The sequence below is a fragment of the Diabrotica undecimpunctata genome, chromosome 3, assembly GCF_040954645.1.
Source record: "Diabrotica undecimpunctata isolate CICGRU chromosome 3, icDiaUnde3, whole genome shotgun sequence".
Lineage (NCBI taxonomy): Eukaryota > Metazoa > Arthropoda > Insecta > Coleoptera > Chrysomelidae > Diabrotica > Diabrotica undecimpunctata.
In genome coordinates this window covers 159,998,175-160,020,896 of record NC_092805.1, presented here as the reverse complement: position 1 = coordinate 160,020,896, position 22,722 = coordinate 159,998,175, and the positions used below count along the sequence as shown (strand labels likewise).

General features: G+C 32.1%; 1 protein-coding gene across 6 annotated transcripts in view; it reads right to left on the bottom strand.

Moving 5' to 3' along the window:
• Positions 1-22,722, bottom strand: part of LOC140437680 (embryonic polarity protein dorsal-like) — a 107,540-nt gene that overhangs the window by 5,160 nt on the left and 79,658 nt on the right. For 4 of the 6 annotated variants that reach the window (XM_072527333.1, XM_072527334.1, XM_072527331.1 and 1 more), the window contains 3 exons: positions 17,844-18,040; positions 14,649-14,884; positions 10,047-12,663 (listed from right to left, as the gene is read on the bottom strand). In XM_072527333.1, the coding sequence (XP_072383434.1) occupies positions 11,083-12,663; positions 14,649-14,884; positions 17,844-18,040 (2,014 nt within the window). In that variant the 3' untranslated portion in view covers positions 10,047-11,082. The other 2 variants (XM_072527336.1, XM_072527332.1) reach the window with 2 other exon arrangements.

Sequence of the window (22,722 nt, the reverse complement as noted above, 5' to 3'; positions counted from 1 at the left end):
CTAAGGCGAAAACTACATGGTTTAACTAAAAGATAACTAGCTGACCCGACGAACTTAGTACCGCCTTAGAATTAAATAATATGTCAAAATTCGATAACTAAAAATTAACAAAAAACCAAAGGAAAAAAATCCAAAATTATGTAAAAAAAAGTTGAATCAATTTACATCACGCTCTTCCTGCATCAAAATGCATGAAGAGCGTCTGCGGTTGAACTGCATCCTAATCAAACAACAAAGCACTCACGGCATCAAAGTAGGTAGTAGGATTGGGGTAAATACGACTAAAACTGTTTCTATATTCTAAAAGCAAGAACAACAAGCTATAATGGAAACTCGTTTCAAATAGATCTTCATAGCTTCGAAAGGGTAGCTGAGTTCACATACTTAGCATCCCTAGTAATAGAAAATAATGAGAGTGAAAGAATATACAGATATAAAGAAAAGTACAAGTGGTAATTTCTAAAATTGTAGTCACTATTGTCAGTTAGAAGGTCTTTGCAGAAGAAAGATGAAGGTGATTGAAACGTTTCGAAGATAGGTGGTAAAGAAAATTTTTGGACCCTTCGAGAGTATTATATCTACAGAATCTGTAACAACTTCCAACTCGATGAGCTTATTAATTACGCCGATATTATAAATAAGTCTCAGAATCGGTTGGCTAGATTAATTGCACCGAATGAAAAGCGATAGGAGTAAATGAACCATTAGCGAATGGAAGTCCTTCGAAAACAGACCACGAGGATGTCCTAATATTTAACGTCTTTAAACATATATACATAGATCAGGCTTTGAAAATATGGCATAGAAAAGAACCCTTCGGGAAGAAGATGAGAGGAAGACCTGCTACAAGATGGAAAACATACATAGGAAATGCTATTATAGATAGAGACCTCAGAGAAGGTGTCTGGGAAATAAAAACGGCGAACTCATAATGGGAAAAGGCCGACGAAAAAGAAAAAGAAGAAGGACGTCCTAGAAAGCATATGGTAGAGAGCGTGTAAAAGAATCTAATAATAATTATGGAAGTCACAAGCGATAGAAAGGAATCTAGTACAATTGTTGAACAAGCCAAAGCTCACAGCCGGTAGTAGAGCTAGACAAAGAAGTAAAGAGCATTTATAAAGCGATAATAAGATGGTCATCTTTCAAAACACTTGAGTTGTCTTCTCGGGGGAAATAAAAAAATGTATCAAATGGCCCTTTTAACGGTCTTAAACAAATATTCACTGCAACTTTTCTTTAAGTATCAATATACGAATAAGAATTCTTAGATGTTATGTCTTTAGTGTCCTCCTTTACAGAGTAGAAAGCTAAAGTCTTACAGAAGATGCCATAAAACGGTTAGAGGCATTTGAAATGTGGTAAAGAAATTATTAAGACTGTAAAGAACAAAAAATTGCCTTACTTTCGACAATATTACGCGTAATAATAAATACCGAATACTATAGTTGATTCTACAAGGCAAGATTGATGACAAGAGAGACCTTGGATGCAGAGTACATCCTGGCAATCTTAGTAATCGAAATAAACAAATTTGTAAATATGGGAAAACAGATTACCCTCTACTTAAAACTCTCAAATCCGGAATTGTATACAGGTAATTCCTTTCGGAGATCTTCTGCAAGTATTCTTGTTAACAGTGGTACATGGCATCTTTAAAACGACATGAGGATATAAGTTCACATCACTAGCCAAAGGATACATCGACGATTCATTGAGAAGTAAAAACCAAGTTGCCAATAAGATCATGAATTCAATTGAAATCGGTAAAATGGTCCGTCAACATCAAAAAATCAATCTTTTGAAAACATCGAGGTGTAACTATTGAAAATCAGTCTGCAAAATCAACAAAAATAGTGTTTAATAATTGAAACAACTTTGCTTTTAATATTATTAAAAATAAATAAAATTTCATTTGGTTTTGAATAATTATACCTATATTTTATATTTTAAGAACACTCGTCGTAGAAAAAATAATTCATATGAAATGTCAATTTACCACTCTTATCAATTCCTGCTACAAACTGTCATACTCGTGAGAAATAAAGACTATTCCGTACTTATTGTATAATATACTATTTAATTAAATAATACTAACCTCTAGGTTCCACCTTTACGTTTCCTATCTGGAAATCGTTCGCAGTGAATTGAGTATTTGCTGCAACTACAAATAAAAAATGTTAAGAGGACAATCGTTTGTATTAGCAATGAAAAATAAATAAAAACTACATTTTTCTTAGAGAAAACATATGCTTGGCACTTATTGCAAAGATTCGGGAGTTTGCTAAATATGACAGCACGTTGAATGGATGTAGAAGTGAAAATACGTTTATAGGTCGGTTTGTCAATTACTTTATCGCGAAGTAGGAAATATTCTAATTTCTATTGTTGTTAATAAACTAATTACTTTAATACGAGTCCTAACAATTATAAGTGGGACAAATAGCTTATAACCTATTAATGTTATAAGGATAATCAAAATATGTAAAAATATTAATGACAACTAAATAATGGGACAGTATGAAGTAACTGCTAAAAACCACACACGATAAGCCAATTAGGCTGCGAAAACAATGCAGCCGGACACTCTAACAACATTCAAACTATATTCTACAATTAATTTCTTGTCAAATTGAGTTAATCGCTGTATTATTTCAATAAAATGATGCCTGGTATCTCTACAAATTCAAAAAGTCGTGAGTTGGTGATTCAAAATTATTGCAACAATAAAACAATCCTTGAAATGGCGTATGCAATTAATATTCCCTAAACTACAGTGTGGAAGATAATTAAGCAATGTGAGGAAACATAAAGTATCTTAAAAAAAATCACGTAAAAGCCCGGGTCGTCCACAACTAGTTTCTGATAGGAGTAGGATATTAGCAAAAGTTTGCAAAAAAGGTCGAAGGTATACTTTAAGGCAAGTTACAGCTGAATGTAATCATGAAACTGGATTAAATTCGTCTTTAAGTCTATAAATGGTCTCAAGGATAAACTGAGTTACGGTTCTGATAATATTCCTACATATTTCTTAAAAAGATGTGTAGATTTATATTTGTTAGGGCTCGTATACAAACAAAATTTTCAGTGCTAAATGGGGAAATAGGTTCCCTTGAACACACAAAGCAGAAAACATTGACTGTGGTATTCTAAAATCTAACAATATTTATATGAAGTCTCTAAGAAAAACATTAATATTTGATGTATTTTTATAATTATTAATTAAGAATTAGATGTATAAATTGTTTGACTTAAAAACATGTTGAGTCCGATTTTTTTGAAACGCAAAAATTTTTTACGCAAAAGATGTACATCTGTATAGGATTTCTCCAATAGAGGGCAGATAAATCAATGAGGATTTTGCATTGCGCTACATTCACGTTGGATATCTGGGTCAGCGGGTAATAGTCCCCACCACTTCTCCGTGTTGGTTTTACAATTGGATAGTCTGACTCACAGGTGATTGACAGTTTTTCACGCAAGATAGGGAAGATCATTGCCAGGTGAGAGTTCGCCCTGTAGGTTTTAGATATTAAGAAATATCATCTTTCCATTTCCTACGACGAATTTTTTGGTGGATCTTGTAGATAGATTTATCTGGCCAGATAGCCTTCCCTTGATTTGAGATTTCGTGCGATATCAGCGATAGAGTAGAACTTACTGATGGGTGTTCGTATTTTTTGATAGTTAGGATCTTTGTCAGATTTAACCAAAGCAACAACTTTGGCTTGTCTCTATGCTTTGGGTGTATGAATAATTTGGTCACATCATCTGGAGAAGCCACTCTTAACTTTTTTAAACGATCCAAATTTCTTTATCTGCTCTCTATAAAGATCATCAATACCAGGGGCTGTGTTATTTTTATAATGTGTATGGCATTATAACCGGTTCCATTCTTTCTCATTATGAGTTTTTCTTTGTTTTTCATTCTAGGTGCTCTGTCATTCTTAATTAAATGGGAGGCTACTTGGTTTGCTGAGAACTTTAAGAAACTGTAATCTGGGATAAAATTTTTCAATAGTTCCAAGCAGGTCTACTATTGTGTGCCATATTCAGACTTTCCAGGAGATTGCACCATTTTAATCTTCGAAATTGCCCATTGTATAACAGCTGTGATTAAACTGATTTCAATTTCCGGAAGCTCTAAGAGTAGAAGATTGTAATTATAAATAGAATATTTTAAGAGTAGGCCCAGATTCTCAAATATCTTCTACAGTGCAGGTTTTTGATATACCGCAGATGGTTGTGGTTCGATAACAGAACTACTTTCTCCTTCTTTAGCAGTACTATTAGCAATATTGTTACCTGGAATTATGTTATGCCCTGGCACATCTGATAAAACGACTTTGTCACTTCGCAAATTACTTAAAGGACTGTTCCAGGTCCAAAATATTACAAACTCAAAAGTTATAGAATTCAGGGCCTTTATGTGCAGCTTGGGCGCCAAAGGCAATAAATAGCACGTCTTCAGACGAGTACCAGAGTACGGGAGAACGTACATCTAAAAAATTCGTACTGGTAAACGTATTTTAAGTAACCTTTTGTGTAAATCTTGTATTTACACAATACAAAATGTTCAATAGTTTCAAGTAGTTTAGTTTCTTGAATACATAGAAGATAGAAGATAATAGTGTACAAAAAAACTAACTACACGAAATAAAATTATAAAAATACATCAACTATTCACTCGGCCATGCAACCACACAAAAAATGTTTGTTTATCTGTCTTTGATACTGCAAGCTGTGTACAAAAACAAATTAGTACATAAAACGAAAAAATACTGTGTTATTTAAAATAAAATTGTTTGTAGTGAACAAACTAAATATCATATTGTAAAAAAGTTCTAAAGCCATGCAAACAATGTGACACTTCAACATAACGGTACCTTTGAAATTTCTCCTTGAAAGCTGAAATATATTTTTTAAAGGGGTACCGAAGATTTTTTCGAAATCGCAATTTTACATTTAACAAAACATCGAAATAATTCGATGTAGGTAACCATGTAGGTAACCCTTTACGTTGAATATTTTCTACTATTACCTCGTTTTGTTATTTTATAAAATAATATTTGAAATCTTCTAGTTTTACGAATTAAATAACGCCTTTTTCGACATATCATTTGTCTTTTACGAGCGTATTTTCTATAGTATGTTACCCCTTTACTACACCCACGAACTTGTATAACAACAAAAGAGAAAAATATCTAAAAAGACATAAATGACATAATGATATAATAAATAAATTAAAACGTAATGTCAACGATTTGTTTAATGTTTTAACACGTTGACCGCCAGGACAATTTTCAGAAATCTGGCCCAAAACGACAATTTTCTTTAATCATATTACATTATTACGAGATAACTCGTAGTTGGCGTCCTAGAATAGATCGCAGTCTACGAGTCATCTCGTAGTTGGCAGTCAACGTGTTAAAAGACGTAATACATTTTTTCCTGCTTAAAATCTCAAACATCACTGGATTCTACAAATAATGACTACACTACATATCCGACTACTCAGAAAAAAGCCAACAACTAACATCTGATATTAACCCGAATTTAAACAAATTCAAAATATCGCTCTCAGAGATTTAGAAGGATACCACCACTTGAGAACAGAAGGTCTAAGAGAAAGTTTTTGTAGATAGCTATTGCAATATCAGTATGGTGACCCAACAAAATCACAATCTGCAACATTCCACTAAATCATAATCTCACCGAGGCGGAACTAGTGAACTTAATTTTAAAACTTGTCACTCCTTTTTTAATTGTAGGAGACTTGCACTCATTTTAACATCTCAGCTGGAACTATGTCCACAATTTATGCGATTCCTTAACATATCCTTGTCTGACATAGGACGTCGTTGATGAATTGTACGTTAGCGAGCACTTTTCCTCTTTTGATCTTCAAAAACTCTAATAATGGAAAAATTTCAGCGCTGTCTGGACAGACAGAGATGGAGCAGACTTTAATAAATGCATAATTTTGCAAAAAACTGTGATAAACCCAACATGAAAAGCAACACCCTCGTGTAACGAACGACGCTCAATTGCAAAACCGCTCTAAACAAGTATCGCCGAAAAAGGAACCTAGAAAACCTGATGATTTTCAATAAACATGACTCATGGAGGGATTACATCTCTTTCATAACTCATAATACTCCTGCTCAAGTTTAGAAAATAATCAACCAAATGCAAGGGAACAACACGTGTACTAAAACTCTATTCATTAAAACCTGTTCCATTAAAACAGTTCAGTAGCAGACAATCACGAAACTTACAACATAGACTCAAAAACGAAAACATTTATTAACGCACACACCTCTCTATCTAATCTTTCCGGGAATCTTCCAAATTTTTAATTTTAAATATTAAATTGCAATTTGCAAAAATTCAGCTGCATCCCAAGAAAAAGCGTCTAGAATATGGAAGGAATCTATATTATGCCAAAGAAAAAAAAACGAAAGAAGCCATCGAATAATCTGGACTCTAATCGCCCTATTCTATTACAATTACAACGTGTAAACTGATGGAAAAGCTCACTAACAAAATATTCAAGTGTCGTAATTTAGAACATGAGTCTAAAAACTACTGTAGCATCTAGCGACTAGCTGAATGTCGACATGAAAACGAAAAATCTGGTGCGATTTTTAGTTTTTTTTTTCTATTTAATCATCTAGAAGTTTTTATTTTAATTAAGCATCTAAAACCTATTATTTTTAGTTTTCGAATAAGTTATATCTGAAAATGACAAGTACCTGCATAAAACTATCTCGGAAGTTTATTTAACTAGGTATTGCAATTGAATTATGCTTTAAGTCAAGAATAACATTAGTAGTTCGTTAAAAATAGAATGAGTATCCGCTTCAATGTACTAGCAACTGTACTTTTTTAAGCAAAATCTAAGGAGCGTTTTCTAAAACTATATATTCAATTAAGTCGACAAATCTGTGATTAATTACTTTAAGAAAAAAATCATTATTATATTCTAATTAAGAGTTTTAACGTAACCAGTAAATACTCAAAATTATTGCGATTTCGAAAATACCACTTTTGAAAACTCGACAAAAACACAAGTGGATATAAAATTCGTATATTTTTGTTCAATATTATAAAAGCAAATACAAATGTATAAAGCTTCACAAAACCTAACAGTCTAATTAGAAAACTCTCCAATTTCAACACACGTTTAAATATTTCCATAAAATAGACAACCTTCTTGAAATGTTACTAAGTACGAGTAGCAACAAAAGAAAAACACGATTATCTAATAGGTACTTAAACTAGAAGGAAACAAACTTGTATATTTCATTTACAAAAACAGATAAATAAACAATCATAACAATCACAAAATGTAACAAAAAATTTTAACAAATTTCTGCTACAATAACACAAATAATAGCACCATTAGAATTATGTAGTTGTAATAATTAGTTCACACAGTATTGTACAAAATATTTGCTAGTATGTAATAATTAGGGCTACTAAAAATTTTGGTCAATGACATATTTTAGACTTACAAAGCTAAGGCTTTGGTTACATGAATTTAATTTCGTTCCTCTCGACTTCAAAAAAATAGTTAGGTTAGGTTAGAATATGAGCCAAGACAATTTTATTACGTATTACCAAAGAATATAGACGCTTATATTAAGCGTCTATATTCTTTGGTATTACATAACATGTCTATGAATACGAGTGGACGCTTAACCACACATTTACTTGACCTAAGAGGTCTATTGTGGCTCTAAAAATAGTTAATAAGAGGTAATTTTATTAACTACTAACTACTTAGTAATGATTCTTAATCACTTTTATCACCTAGACTAAAATATTACATATCATTTTGATCTGTTTTTTAAGTTTAGGGATGATGAATCCTTTATCTATATTCCTATAGCTTTCATAGTTTATGTGTGAATGTACCTTTCTCGTTAGTTGGAACCGAAAATATAAACTTTTGGTTTTCTAATTTTTCCCCAGATAACTTTTAATACTCAATACGTATTCGTCATCAGTTTTTCTAAATCCATTGTAGTTTTGGCTCAAACTGAATGGACAAACCGACAAACTAATCACACAAAACTGAAGGATCGATTTTTTAAAAAAATTTTTACAGTGTAGAAAAAATTTGATTAGAAAGATGGCAGAACATTTGCTATTAATACAATATTTATGAAATTTCGTAGTGGGAAGAAGTACATACACCTACTAATGTCATTGGCCAAAACTTCTACTAGTCAATAAAGTTATTTTTAAATGTCTTATAGAAACGATCTGTAGTTATAACAAGAAGAAATAGCTACCAATTTAACTAATAGCTTACGAAAGTAATTAATACTATAAAATTATGTAACACGCCTATCCCTATAATAATTCGGTACAGAATAATTGGTAAATACTATTGTACAAGAATAATACTGGATGTAACAGGTCCAGTTAATCTTTACTTCTGAACTGTAACAAAGAAAACCAATATCTAAACTATGTTTGGTTAGATGCTAGTATCAAATAATTATTATTGTATTAGGATACAATCCACTAGGAAACGGGAAATCAAATAGTCTAATAACATTTACTTCCCTAACTATCTCAATATGACAGTGGACAGGCGAGCAAAAATATTTAATAAAATCCAACATGCGCATGCGCACTATCAAAATATAACTTAAAGAGATTAAGATGATTAAGAAACACTTTAGATATTATTTAACAATTTATTTACAAAGATACTAAAAACAGTAAAGAAAAAAAGTAACATCAAATTTACGTTACTGCATTGCCGAATTGCTAAAAAGGATTGTACCTATGTACTAATCCTAGAGATTTGCATCGAAGTGCATCTATATTATGGATACAAGAACTTTCTAATTGAATCGGGTTTGGATAGAAAATTTAAACAATAAACTGAGATCTATTCTGTGCAAAACCAAACTTAATAACACACAAGAGAGATCAAAGAACTGCATCTATAAAATACCCTGCGAATGCAATAATTTTTATGTGGGAGAAACCGCAAGACCACTAAGTGTCAGGATAAACATACATCAAAAACAGAGACTTTGACAAATCACAGATACGCAAACATACCTGGAATAATAAAGATTCAAATGGAAAGGTGCATCAAAAGCAAGAACAGACATGAAAAGGAAAATAATCAAAGAAGCAGGTCTGAGCTTAATAAAGAAAATGTGTAGCAAGCCCATCAGCAGAATGTAGCGTACTATGGATGCCAATATTAAAAGAATATGCAACAACAATATACCAACATTTGCGAATTAATAGAAAGTCAAACAAACATCATCTAAAATTATACATAATCATATATACAAAAACACAAAACTTTGATAACATCCTGAGGGTACAAACAACCATTCTCAGAATTTTCAACTAAAATCAATGCTTATACAGCAACAGCCAATGCTTATAATAACAGTTTACTATTTAAAATAATCTTTTTTAAAAACGATTTCCGGAGTGCAAGTAGAAACTTAAATAACAATTATAAAATGTAATTTTCATTGCAATCAATAATTGTGGATTAAACCCATATAAACATGTTTAAACAACTTTCTTCTCAATACAGTCACAGTTACAGTACATTCGAACAAAAAGAAGAAGAAATAATTGGTCAAAATAAAATTTTGTGATGTACCCTAAACTTTACACGTGTTCAGGTACGCTATTATAAGTATGTTAGTGTAAAACTATAATTTACTTTAATTTATACCTAATTATCCCGTAACAATAATTGTGACCTTTGGTTCAAAATATAATTTAAATATCAGTTCTTACCAATCATTCTGTACGACCATCAACAGAAGCATCCCTTTTAAGATCCCACTAACACATTTACAAAAATTGTTGTATAAAGGATATAAAATCGTAATATCAAGAAATATCTCATCAAAAAGCTGTATATGCACAGTAAAAAAATGTATATCCCACCACCAAAAAAATTTGAGATAAAAATTTAAACTTACGATCTCCCTGTAATTGCCTTACTAACTCATCGGGCATTTTTTGTCTCTTTCTACTATGTGGCTCTAAAAATATTAAATGTTACGTGAAAAATAAATATTAAACTAAAAAAAAAACGAATAACAGTGGATAAATTAAAAAGTGTAATAAGTTTACTTATTAAAAAATCATCTAAAGGTTTATAAAATACATTTCACTGAAATTAATCCTAATTTCCAATTTTATAATTTACTCAATTGTTTTTTAAAAAATAATGGGCGTATAGAAGATAGATTTAAAATTAAACAGTGAGGGGATTCACCACTTCAGTTGCTGGTATATTTCCTAGGACATAGATGTGCCTTCGTTTTGAGTAGGGCTCAGGATGTTCCTTTAAAGTGAAATCTTTTAGCATCGAACTCATGTGGCTTTAATTTTAATTAATTTTTAATACATTTATTGTAATCTAAAGATTACTAAACTTTTTTAAGTGGCTAGTTCACCGATGATGGTCTGATAAGACCGAAATTGTTTTAATCGAATAAATTTTAATCCGTCCGGAAAATTTCAATTTTTTATAAAAATAATTTTTAAATATATACCATTTCACACAAGAAGTTTTTAACTTCATTCTAAGTTTGTTAAAAAAGACAGGTTTCCAAGTAAAAGAAAAACAGTCAATACTAAAAAACTCAAAATTTAAGATTCTCTGTTTTCATATGTGATTTTTTATGGATACTTTTGTGTTTGCTGTTGGTGTTTAACCATGGGCTTAATTCAATAGCCGAACTGAAATTACGATTCTCTTGATGGTTATCTTTCTTATTAGAAGACCTATTCTTAATTTTTTATTTGATACATATTAGATTTAAATTAAATAAACAATATTTTTTACTAATTTGATTGAATATAATTGTTAAAAACTTTGTTGCATCTAAAGATACAGCCTGAAAATTTTTGTTGTCTTGTTTGAACATAAATTTCCATCAAGTAACTGCCAATTTCATACATAATAAAAACCTATTTAAATTTAAAAATGATTTTTTAATAAATAAACCGATTTAAAGTAAAACAAAAAAAAAAATAAATAAATAAAACTACACAAGAATTCCGATGAAAATTAATTTACTATGTCTTTGAAGCCAGTCTGGCTAGTACTTCGGCATTCGTCAACAACTTTCCCCCCTCCACAGGAGCATAGTAACATGACATCTCGTCAAATTCACTTTGAGTGGCATGTGGCGCTATTGCGGTATACAGAGCATAATGTTCAGCCTCCGTCAAATCTAAATTCATGTCTATATCATCTGCAGATATGTCTCTCGTGTCTTTGTTGTTTCCGTTATTGTCCGTCAAATTTAGATTACTGCTAGGAGGACTATCCTTAAGCGGTATGCGTATACTGTTTGAAGAATGCGTTGATATGTTTCCTGAGCTCTTACCCAAAAAGTTGTTAACTTGCAAGGATTTTGTACTAGTTAATGTTTTTGTCGAAGGAGAAAGACTCGCTTCCCGGGAGGGATTGGCAGATTGAGTCTTGCCTCTGCGGAACAGTTTGGAAAAGAAACCCCTCTTTTTGGGATTTGGCAATGTTGAATAGTTTGGAGTTGGGGGTAAATGTTTATCTGGAGGTGATAGTTCGGACTGAGATTTGGGTCTTTGTAAATTAAATGAGTTATTTCTGCTTACTGTTATTGTTCTAATACTAGAATTTGATTTATGTAAGTCTGGTTTATCACTTCTAGGTAAACTATTAGTACTGCCTATAAATGTTTCTAGCTTTTTAGTTCGTTTTGGAGGAAGAGGTGGTAGCTTTTCAGCATCGTTTTCTCTTTTATTTGCTAGTAATGTATTTGGACTTTTGGGCTTTGGGGGATAAGTTGGTCTTATTTCAATATCAACGGGGTTTTTGAATGCCAATTGAAGACTAGAATACGTTTTTGCATCATCGAAGGATTCATTGTATGTTAAATCTGTGAGTGATGGCTTTTCGAAATCAGTTAAAGGTTGGGAGAGTAAGCGGGCTTGTGTGTCTGAATAAATTTCATCTAATTCAGCCACTTGGTTAATGAGTTCGTTAAAGGATTTTTCCTCTACTTTGGCAGGAGTGTCTGTCAAAATACTGTCTTCTTTATTTAACTTTAATTCTGAATAATCCATTTCCTCGGACGTTATTTGATTGTTATTGGCTTCCACAGTGGGAATCCAAGTTATGGATTCATCTTGAATTATTTCAATATCATTTGCATTTTGATCAAGAGACTTATCAATTATTATTACTTCGTTATTGATATGATTATCGTTAGTAGCTATGATAATAGGGTCCGTAGGCAAAACAGATTCTTTCCAGCCTATATCCTTTTCGGAAGCCGTAGTTAACTGTCGTTTAGTCATTAACTTCGCGTCGTTCGCTAATATCGAATCGAACAAATCATAATTCCCCTTTTTGGTAAGCGTTCTCCGATATGGCCAATACGACGACCTACCTGGCCAAAGCTTGAAAGGAAGTGCTTCGCTAGTAGCACCATCAGATGGCCTTCTGAGTTGAATAAACACATCGACGGGATCCGTGACATCCAACGTTTTGTACCGGGGAGTTCGGAACCAAATGGCGTGCTGTTTGTGAACTTGTGACGGCTGAAAGTCCGCGAAAGCTTCCCATTCACCATTCTCTTCAAAAAATCTCACTTGAATATCTTCTTTTGCTACCTAAAAATAAAAATAATTTGTTTAATACTTATGTATCATATATCTATAGAGTTATTAAAAGAAAATAAATAATATAATCCGCATCAAATTCAACTTTATCACATTTGGCCAACCGTCAACAATATACAAAAAACAGGTATACAGCCGCCTTATTTTCCATATTTCCAACGGGAAAATACCCAAAAATACTAGATTTTACTACATTTCAATGGTTATAGAATAATCGAGATTACTCACAGATATTCAATTATATTAATGATGCCCTCTACACCCGAGATGTCGGATTCGCTTTCGCTACTCTCCCTTGTGTTCGCATGTACAATCAAACGTGTATAATTAATTGATCTACGTCATCTTGCAGGTTGTCCGCGGTCCACATTTCAGTTTCCGTTTTCTCAACGACATGAGTGACATAATTGCGCCAATTTTACTTTGTTACGCGTGCGAATTGTTAGGGAATCCCTCTTTATATTAGTGACACGATACATTGTTTATTACAATGACATTCCCCCCAAATTATTCTTTGGTAAATTTGGTATTAACGTCTCTTTAAACCACGACACAAAATATGCGACATCCATTTCATCGTGATAGTCTGCATCAGTTTTCTTGGACATAAAAACACGCTATGTGCCAGGAAGAAAACCTCCTGAAAAACCTGCATGCAATAGGTGCACGCACATAGGTGCATAGGTGCTTTGGTAGGCGCTTTTAAACCAGTACTTAAAACTTTGAGGAAATCATCGCAACTGTTTTGTATAGTGATATTTTACCATTCGTAATTAACAGATTGGCCAACATTAACCCACGATTCGTCCAAATATATGATATCGCAATCGTTTCTTCGTAAACTTCGTATAGTTCTCAAATAATTATGGCGCCAATGAATAATATCATCTCGCTCCACCATGATTCTTCGGTCACGTTTGTTATAAACAAATCCGATTTCTTTTTTTAAGGATTTCAACGTTCCATTTTGTTATTTTTCTTTTGTGATAGTGTTAATGTTTCTTTCGCTAACACGTCATCAAAAATTACGCCTTAAAGCAGCACTCACATTACGTTGTTCCGTATTTTGTAAAAAAAAATCAACACTAGCAGTTTAGCGCAACCATTTATGATTCACCGGGTTCAAATTTAAGGGACTCCATGCTCTCTGCTCAAAGTCAGACTAAATACTGAAGTGTTGTTTCGTTTTCCAAAGGCAATTTTGCATAAATCGAGCATTATTTGTTATGAATTTAAAGTGCACGTTTATTTTATTTTTATATTATATATCATGTTGAGGTTTTATACGCAAAATTCATATTTTTCATTTTCATCAAAATGTTTAGGTATGTGTTTTCAGAAATTATTCGAATTCGTTGAATGACATCACTTATAAATATATGATTAAATTTTTGACATCACTACATATTTGTATACCTATATTTTCAGAATTATTGAATTTTTTTTTCAGAAACTATTCGAGCTTTGTATAAAACAATAGCTACTTCAAGTACAAAAATTCCAAAAAAAAAAAAAAAAATAAGTACTTTCCAAGCTATTTATAAATTTCGTGGAGTATTCAATTATTACAATGCATTTTTATTCTACTGTATATATAATATAAAATATTATACTGGTACTGCCGGGAGATGCATTTTATCGAAACCGGTCCTGTAAGACGCTCTTAAGTGAGCAACAACAGCTGACGAAGGCCGACAACCCTGTGCGTTTGTTCTCCATAAGAAAACATTGCCCTATCTTAGCCGTACTGCACCCTCAGTGTGAAAATCACTTTAGATGTTAGTGTATTGGTTGTTTTAAATGTTGTTGTGGTGATGTACTTATTTCTCATCCTTTCAACAACATAACAATATAAACATAATATTTAACTTAACAATAGATATGCCACAAGAAAACAGTTTTATAATCCCTTTGCAATTATGTGTTTGTAATTTGTAATAATTAATATTATCAGCTAACAAAGTGTGTTAACAAACCTTTTCACATAGAAGAATAATATCTTTCCTGCCTCCATCTACATAACTGCTACAGTCAGACAATTTTATAATGGTCAGATCTGACATAGCCTTCTTATCGTAAATGGGATCGCTGACTACTGGAGGGACTGTTACTGAGAATTTTCCAGGAGTATCACCTTCCAAGAATACTTGAAAACACAGCCTAACTACATTTAAGTCAATCGAAGTCGGTTGGTTTCGATGACTAAAGCCAGCTAAAAAATTATAACGATATGTTAGATTAAGTACAGTTATAGTATTTTACGTCAAGATATAGTATTTTAAAATATATCTTTTTGCAGCTATAATTCACTATCGAGACCTTGCAACATTAATCGGGACGTGTCAAGATTCTTGACGGCTAGTATTGAAGCGGGCTATAATAATATTTAAGTGGATTATAGTTAGAAAAAGATTTAAAAGTCGAAAGTCATAAAAATACTATCTCTTGACTTGCACTAGACAAAGTTTTATGTATTTAAGGCAACATGGTCGTTTATTAAGAACATTTATTAACGGACACCATTCAATATTAACTTTGAATTACTTTATGAATAGATATATTTTTTTCATTTACATAACTAATGTAATAACTAAGTGTCAGGTTGATATAGTTTATGGAGTTTTATTAAAATAGGTAAATAGTGGAAGTCATGCATTACAATCACAATTTAATGACTCATACCCTTGTCAGTTATTACTCACAATTTATTACTTCGGCAAACGCCTACAGATCTAAATGTACATTTATTTAAAAGTGAATGCCTACATAATGTGTTTAGTAGAAAAAAAATTCAAAAAAGAAAACATCACATAAATACCGACGAAATTTCACCTCTTTTCTTGTGAACCTCAAATAACTCTTTTATAATTAAATTAATGTTATTTATAGATTCGAATAGAGGATGTTTATTAAATGTTTTAAATGTTTTGTCGAAATTTTACACATTTTTTTTAGTTATTTTAAAAGTAAGTAATACACTCAATTTATCATCCGCGAGAGCCGATGACAGATTCAATCAAAATACAACTTGGGATCCGGAATAAAAATCATCTCGAAATGCTGTATTTATCAGAAAATTTATAAAACAAATGGGGTCAAATTTGTACTAATTAACGAGGCGAAGTATATAAGCCAATTTGGAAATGATATAATCCAAAAATTTTCCTCCGTTTTTTTTTATTTTTGCGTTTTTAGTGTTATTGTGCCACTAGTTATTTATTTTTTTTAATAAGTTATTAAAAATACTATAGTAACTTTAAAAATGTACAGAGGTATACAGAAAATTGATTAATTGATTAAGCCCCAATTAGTTTTCTATTCAAAAACGATGCAACATACACAAAGTCATCGCAAAAAACATGATTAGAGGAACTCCGTTGAAACAAAAATTATGTTATTTGGTATTTTAACCTTATAGAAAGTACTTACAAAGAGGTAAAAGGAAGGGTACAAATAACAGGGGAAAGATCGGAAGCATTTAATTGGAAGAGAGGTATTAAACAAGGAGACAGTCTCAGCCCTTTGCTATTCATAATAGTAATGAACGAATTGATAAGAAACACTAGAGTCAGAACCAATCAACTACAGACAATAATAGGTTACCGCAGATTACAACCGGTAACAATAGAGTCCTTAGTGTATGCAGACGACATAGTACTAATAGCAGATTCCGAGAATAAAATGCAGAAACTAATGGATATATGGGTAGAACAAAAAGAAGAACTAAAAATGGAGATAAACGAGGAAAAAAGTAAGATAATGATAATCAGCGGCAAAGGAGATAAGGAAGATAATCAAATAAAGATAAAATGTAAAAACTCAGAATTGGAAATAGTAACAACTTACGAATACCTGGGAAGTATAATAACTAATGACGGAAAAATAGACTGGGAAATAACAAATAGAGCAAAGAAATCAAACAAGTTATATTATGCGTTAGCCCCAATAATGGGAAAAAGAGAACCGACTGTGCTCTATGCAAGTGAAAACTGGACAATTCTGGAAAAACATAAGAGCAGGATAAACGCAATGGAGATGAGACATCTAAGAAGGATAGTTGGAAAGACAAAATGGGATAGATTAAGCAACGAGACTATTAGGAGAATGGCCAACCAGGAACCGATAATAAACAAAATAGCAAAGAGACAAATGAACTGGTATGGGCATCTGATGAGGATGCAATCCAATAGAATAACAAAAAAAAAATTAATGAAGCAAAAAACATCGGAAAAAGAAAAAGAGACAGACCAAGAAAAAAATGGATACAGCAAGTGGTAGAGGCGGGAAAACTTAAACAAAAATCACTTGAGGAATTGAAAATAATGGCAGGAAACAGAAAAGAATGTAGGAGGTGGGTAAATGGATATTAAAATAGCTAGCCCAAATCCGACACCCTGATAGGGTAAAAGGAAGGGGAGAAAGAAAGAAAGATATTTTAACCACAACCACATAATGATCATAAACATATTATAATACAAGATATACTGACTGCTCCAATACAATTGCGTTCCCCCAGTGCGACAGCGAAAACTGACGCAAAGCAGTCCCTGCATCTCTGTCTAATGGGTCGGGTTTATCCACCAAGTGAAGTTCTCATTTAGGTCACGTGGTCGATAAACCTGGCAAATTAGAAAGAGATGCAGTGCGAGAGAGTTTTCTTTGTCGCACTGGGGGAACGGGCTGGTATAGTCGGTTCGCTATTCCCAGTCCGAACTGTTTAGTGAATTTATAATTTTAATAAAAGAAGTCTGTAATAAAAGTTTATTTAAGCTGTTAATACTGTGAGCTAGGAACTTTTGTGTTGTAGGTTTCCAGCTATGAATCTGTCAAAATATGCCCGAGTTGAGCGAATGGACCTTGGTCCATTCGCTCAACTCGCACTCGTCTTTATATAGCTTGGAGGTACATATCTTAAAATTGAGCACAACAGAACAAATTTAAAACTTTACATAAAAATATAGTATAGTTAGATTATGTTCCAATACGTAGGTCGTATTTAAATATGGTTACACTATGGTGATGTTATTTAGAAATAACCTACTAATAACTTTTATATATATATATTTCTTCCTATATTTCGTAATTCTACAAATAAACTATTTTGGTACACTTATTAATCTCGAATGGATTGATCTTAATTAACTAATTATTTGTTTTTGAAAATAACTTACTCAAGAAAGGATCAACGCCCAATGACTCTCTCAGTTCTAAAGAGGCAGCCATGGAGGTTCTCTTCACACATTGTACGCCGATATTTTTAAAAGATATAAGAGTGTGCGGTCCATCGATTGAGACGTTATTTAAAGAAATAATGCCTTTTCCGCATTCCTTGTTATTTGCCTTTGAGACCAAGTTATAAGGATGAGGCCTTAAAATATACAAAAAGAAATTCTTTATTATTTTACCTCATCGAGCATCTAACGCGATAATCTTATTGAATCGATAAACAGTTTTAGGTGTAAATGACATTATTAATTATTTGTTATTGGTGTATAAAAGGTATTGGTGAAATTTTAAATAAATTCCAACGGACTCTACTCCCATGATCTTTTAGTTCTATTTAAACACATGGCTTCGATAACCTTTGCTTTGCAAATGATAACGGATGATCTAAGGGAACCTAAATATATGTTTGAAGAACTTATTGCAGCAACAGGGAAAGTAGGACTAAAAATTAATTACACCAAAACCAAAATTATGACCAACCTAATACCCAGTGACAACATCAAGGTCGGGCAAAAATAAATTGCTCTCTTATAAATATGCATATCTGGAACATGAAGTGAAAATCAGCAGAGAGAACCAGACAAGTGAGTTACAAAGAAGAATGATGTGTGCATCAGCATCAAAACAAGTGCGTTCAACCACCCGATGGTTAGATCACATCAAGATAATCTCGACAACAGCACAGGACAGAAATAATTAGAAAAACCTTGAGGACGCCTATGTCCGACAGTGAACAGGGGCTGTATGATGATGATCAAGAGCTTCTATAACACGAATCCATTCTTCTTATCTACAAGTACCATATTTGACTTATCGAAATCCAGAAAGTAAAAAAAAACAGTCACATTCTAAAGATTTCCAAAGAAAGTCGTGTTATGTTATGAAATTGTCTCTCCCTCTCTCTTAATAATTGCTCGTACACCGTCTCAATTGCTCTCTCACACACGCATCCTTGACTTATTTTTTTTACACTTGAAATAAAAGTGTCTGTAGTAAATAGTCAGTGTTGTGCGTCTAGTCTATTAAAAAGTGACGGTAGAAATTGGTGTCAATTCTTGATAATCTATTTGTTATTAAATACGTAAGTAGAACGTGTGCTTGATCTACACCGTTGAATTATATCGAGCTGACCAGATATATAAATTTAAGTACTCTGTTCTGGTTGAGGTAAGATCCTATTTGAGATACCCAAACAACCATAGTTCATTGGGAACTCCAGTAATTGACAACATGGTCCTTCCAGTCGGATTTTTTAACGGGTATTAAAACCAATAATTTTAAGAAAAATACCGAAGAATACGGACCTCATCAAGGATTCCTATTTGATATTCCCTAAAATGGGTTGTGTAAGCATGGCTCAAACCTAAAAATCATTGATTCTGGAATCTAATGAATCTTTTTTCGAAATAACTAAGGTGCACTAGGAGATAGGATGTCCTGTGCAACAGCTACTATTTTATAAATACGTAAGCAATTATATTTCACTATCTAGACGACCAATCTTCCAAAATTGTTGATAAAATGTCTGCTATATAATATTTCTAATAAAGAGTTATAGTGTTCCTCGTTCCTAATCCACAAAAACACGATATTACCAGATAATCTTACTCGTAATTCACCTAAAGGGGTCTGATGCATCTGTGATATGTAAGTTAAAAATCAAGGAAAACCAAACTAGTGACTGAATTGTTTCAGAAAACTAAACCGTTTGATCTTTATTTCGTTCTAAACATTTATATTAAGTTACAGATGATTGTCGAAAATATGCTTGTCCTGATCACATCAGATGTAAAACAATGATCATTCATTCAGTAATTTCATCAAGGTGAAAACACTATTTGCAAAGTGAAAAATATTCCATATAAATTAATAAACGGATTTGACGAAATATGGACACAGAGCCTGCTTTACAAACAGTAATTTTTGATCACATACTATTCACTCAATGTCATGTCAAGTCTCGATATCGTCTTGATCAAAAAAAGGCTTGAAAGCAAGCGCTTTAGCTTATCCGAAAGCCACAAAAGATATGTATTATTTTAAGTTCCGCACATGATACGGAACTTAAAATAACATTTGTGTTTGATAAAGATTGAATTCTACAAAATGACAGTGGAAATGTAATACATAGTATAGTTACTTCTAAAACAAAATCAAAACAATTTATGCAATGCAGAAGCTCGATTCTTATCAACCCTTAAGTGTCTTGAGGTTATTTTGGCTAATCTCGGCAGATGATATTTTTAATTATCTAAGTTCAGAATAACTCCATTATAGTACAGGTCATCAAGCAAAGCAGATGATATGGTGAAGCAAATCCAATGGAAAAGAAATCATAATTTATAGACAGAATTCGAAACAGGGACAAAATAAGAATCATGGAAAATTTGTCATAACGCATGTAAACAAACAGAAAATTCATCATAATCATAATTTTCGTGATTGTAAGTATCTCTGATATATATTTTTATGATTTATTCTTATTTACCTACATGATATTCCTATTTTGCTTATATATATATATAACAAAAGTTGCATAGATAAATGCATTTGCAATAGATAAGTGGGTACACCAAGTGGAATAATACAAACACCATTTAAAATGTCGGAAATAAATAATGCAATCTTGGTCCCAAAATAACACTGCAATTTGGATTCCAGCCAAGAAGAATATTTTTTAAAGAATGCAGATAAATTAGAATTCTTGAAAACTTTTTCCTTTCATAAACATTGTTTTGAACTACCGAGAACATAACGTGCGCTGTCTATTAGTATGTTTATGCTATGGCATCAAAGTTTCGAATCAGTTGACAGTCTTAACATCAGTTTTTAACGACTTCCCATTAAAGCAGCCCTTAAATGCTGATTTCAAAAATGTATATTGTTTTTATTCGTAAATCAATAGATTTTAAGTTATGCGAGAAAAAGTTTGAATATTTTTGAATTTTTAATGATTTTTGTTCGTTTAAATGATTTTTTAGACGGTAGAGAAGATTTTGTTTTAAATGAGTAAGCAAAAACTTTAAAGTGTAAATTTATAACTAAATTATTAATTGAAGATACGAAATCAATTGCAAGTAAAAAAAATTACAGAGTCATTAGAGCCTAAATCTTATTTTGACGCAAATAGATAAATCTAAAATCCAAGCTAGCGAAATGAGATGTCTCACAAGAATGAAAGATATTACAAGATGAATGAGAATATAAAAAAATGAAGAACAAAATGGGAACGACATAAAACCGGAAAGAAAAAAGAACTCCTCTGAAAAGCATGGAATGAAGAAGAACTTATTTCAATGTAAAACTTATTCAAAATGTTATCCATTAACTTCTTGGTAGCAATGCAATGATTTGTTCTTTTCTACCTTTTTATAACATCTCTTGATCAATACTACGACATTATGAGTAACTTATTTGGTGTAGTAGTTCAATTGAATCTGGTTGTGTCAATTGGGGTTTCAATTTTAAGTAAAGCCATCAAAATCTAATGGAATTAAGTCAGGAAATCTTGGTAGCCACTCTGTATTATTAAGTTTTGAGGATAGTTTGTCATTATATCGTTGATTGCCAGCGCTATCTTGAGTCTCATTCATATTTGCGTATGAATTTCCTAAAATAAGATGGGATTTTTATTAAACCAGTATCTATCATTTTAACGACGAATCTGACTATCCAAAAACAAAGTCGCTTCGTCGAACAAACATGTTAAAGGTAATCCGGGTTCTGTGCAATATCATTTGTCATGGTTTGGCAATATTTCATCCGTCTATCTGACATCGTATATTAATTTTTAAACCAATTTTATTTTGTAAGTATCTAGTGTAGATGTACGTACGATAAATCAGGACGTAGACAGAAGTAGTTGGGATGCTGGCTAAACGGTAAATGTTAATACATAATAAATTATAATAAACAAAATTATATTCGAAATAGCCAGTACGTACTTTAAATGAAAGCATTATTTTGCAATAGAAACCTGAGTCTGACTATAAGATGGCGTGACATTATATGCTACTTACTGTCTAAACTGTTGTATGGAGTTGAGTGATGAACGTTAAAGGCAAGAACCATGTTACGTTATTGAAAATACCATAGATCAAGGGAGTATCAAATGATCGAGTGTTGGAAAGAATGATTAAAGATAAGGGACTATTGACAAAAGTTAAACGAAGAAAAGCAACTTATTTTGGCCATATCTTTGGAACCGATAAGTATGGTTTTCACCATACTTATCTTTATTTTTATACCATAAACTTTTTTGATCAGATCGACAAGTACAGCTGGTTTGAAATGCAGTGACGAGCAGTTGAACGAAATATTTAATATAGACAATAGAAGCAATTTTGCAGCAGCGTTGCAATATTAAACAATTTGAGAAGAATATTTTATATTTGGAACCGCAAAATATTGTATTTCTCTCTTAAACTATAAATTAAATTTTTTCTTTTTATTTTGAAGGTAAACCTTTGTGCATTGTATATGTTAATGAAACTTATCTACACGCAGAACACACTACGATGAACAGCCGATCAGATGATAGTGGTAGTGGTGATCATACATGGTGGTGGACAGATTGTTTCATACCGAATGCTCTTTTGATTTTTACATCAGGTGCCAAGTCGGGAGATTATCATGATGACATGAATGCAGAAAATTACGAAAAATGGTTGAAAGAACAGTTAATTCCCAATTTGTCGGTAGGAACACCAATTTGTAACATCAATGTTAAAACCGTAACTGGGTGAAATCATCCAACGATACAAACAAGATCATATTCAAGATAAATTTGACAAGTTACTGCAAGAATGTGGTTATATTTCCTTA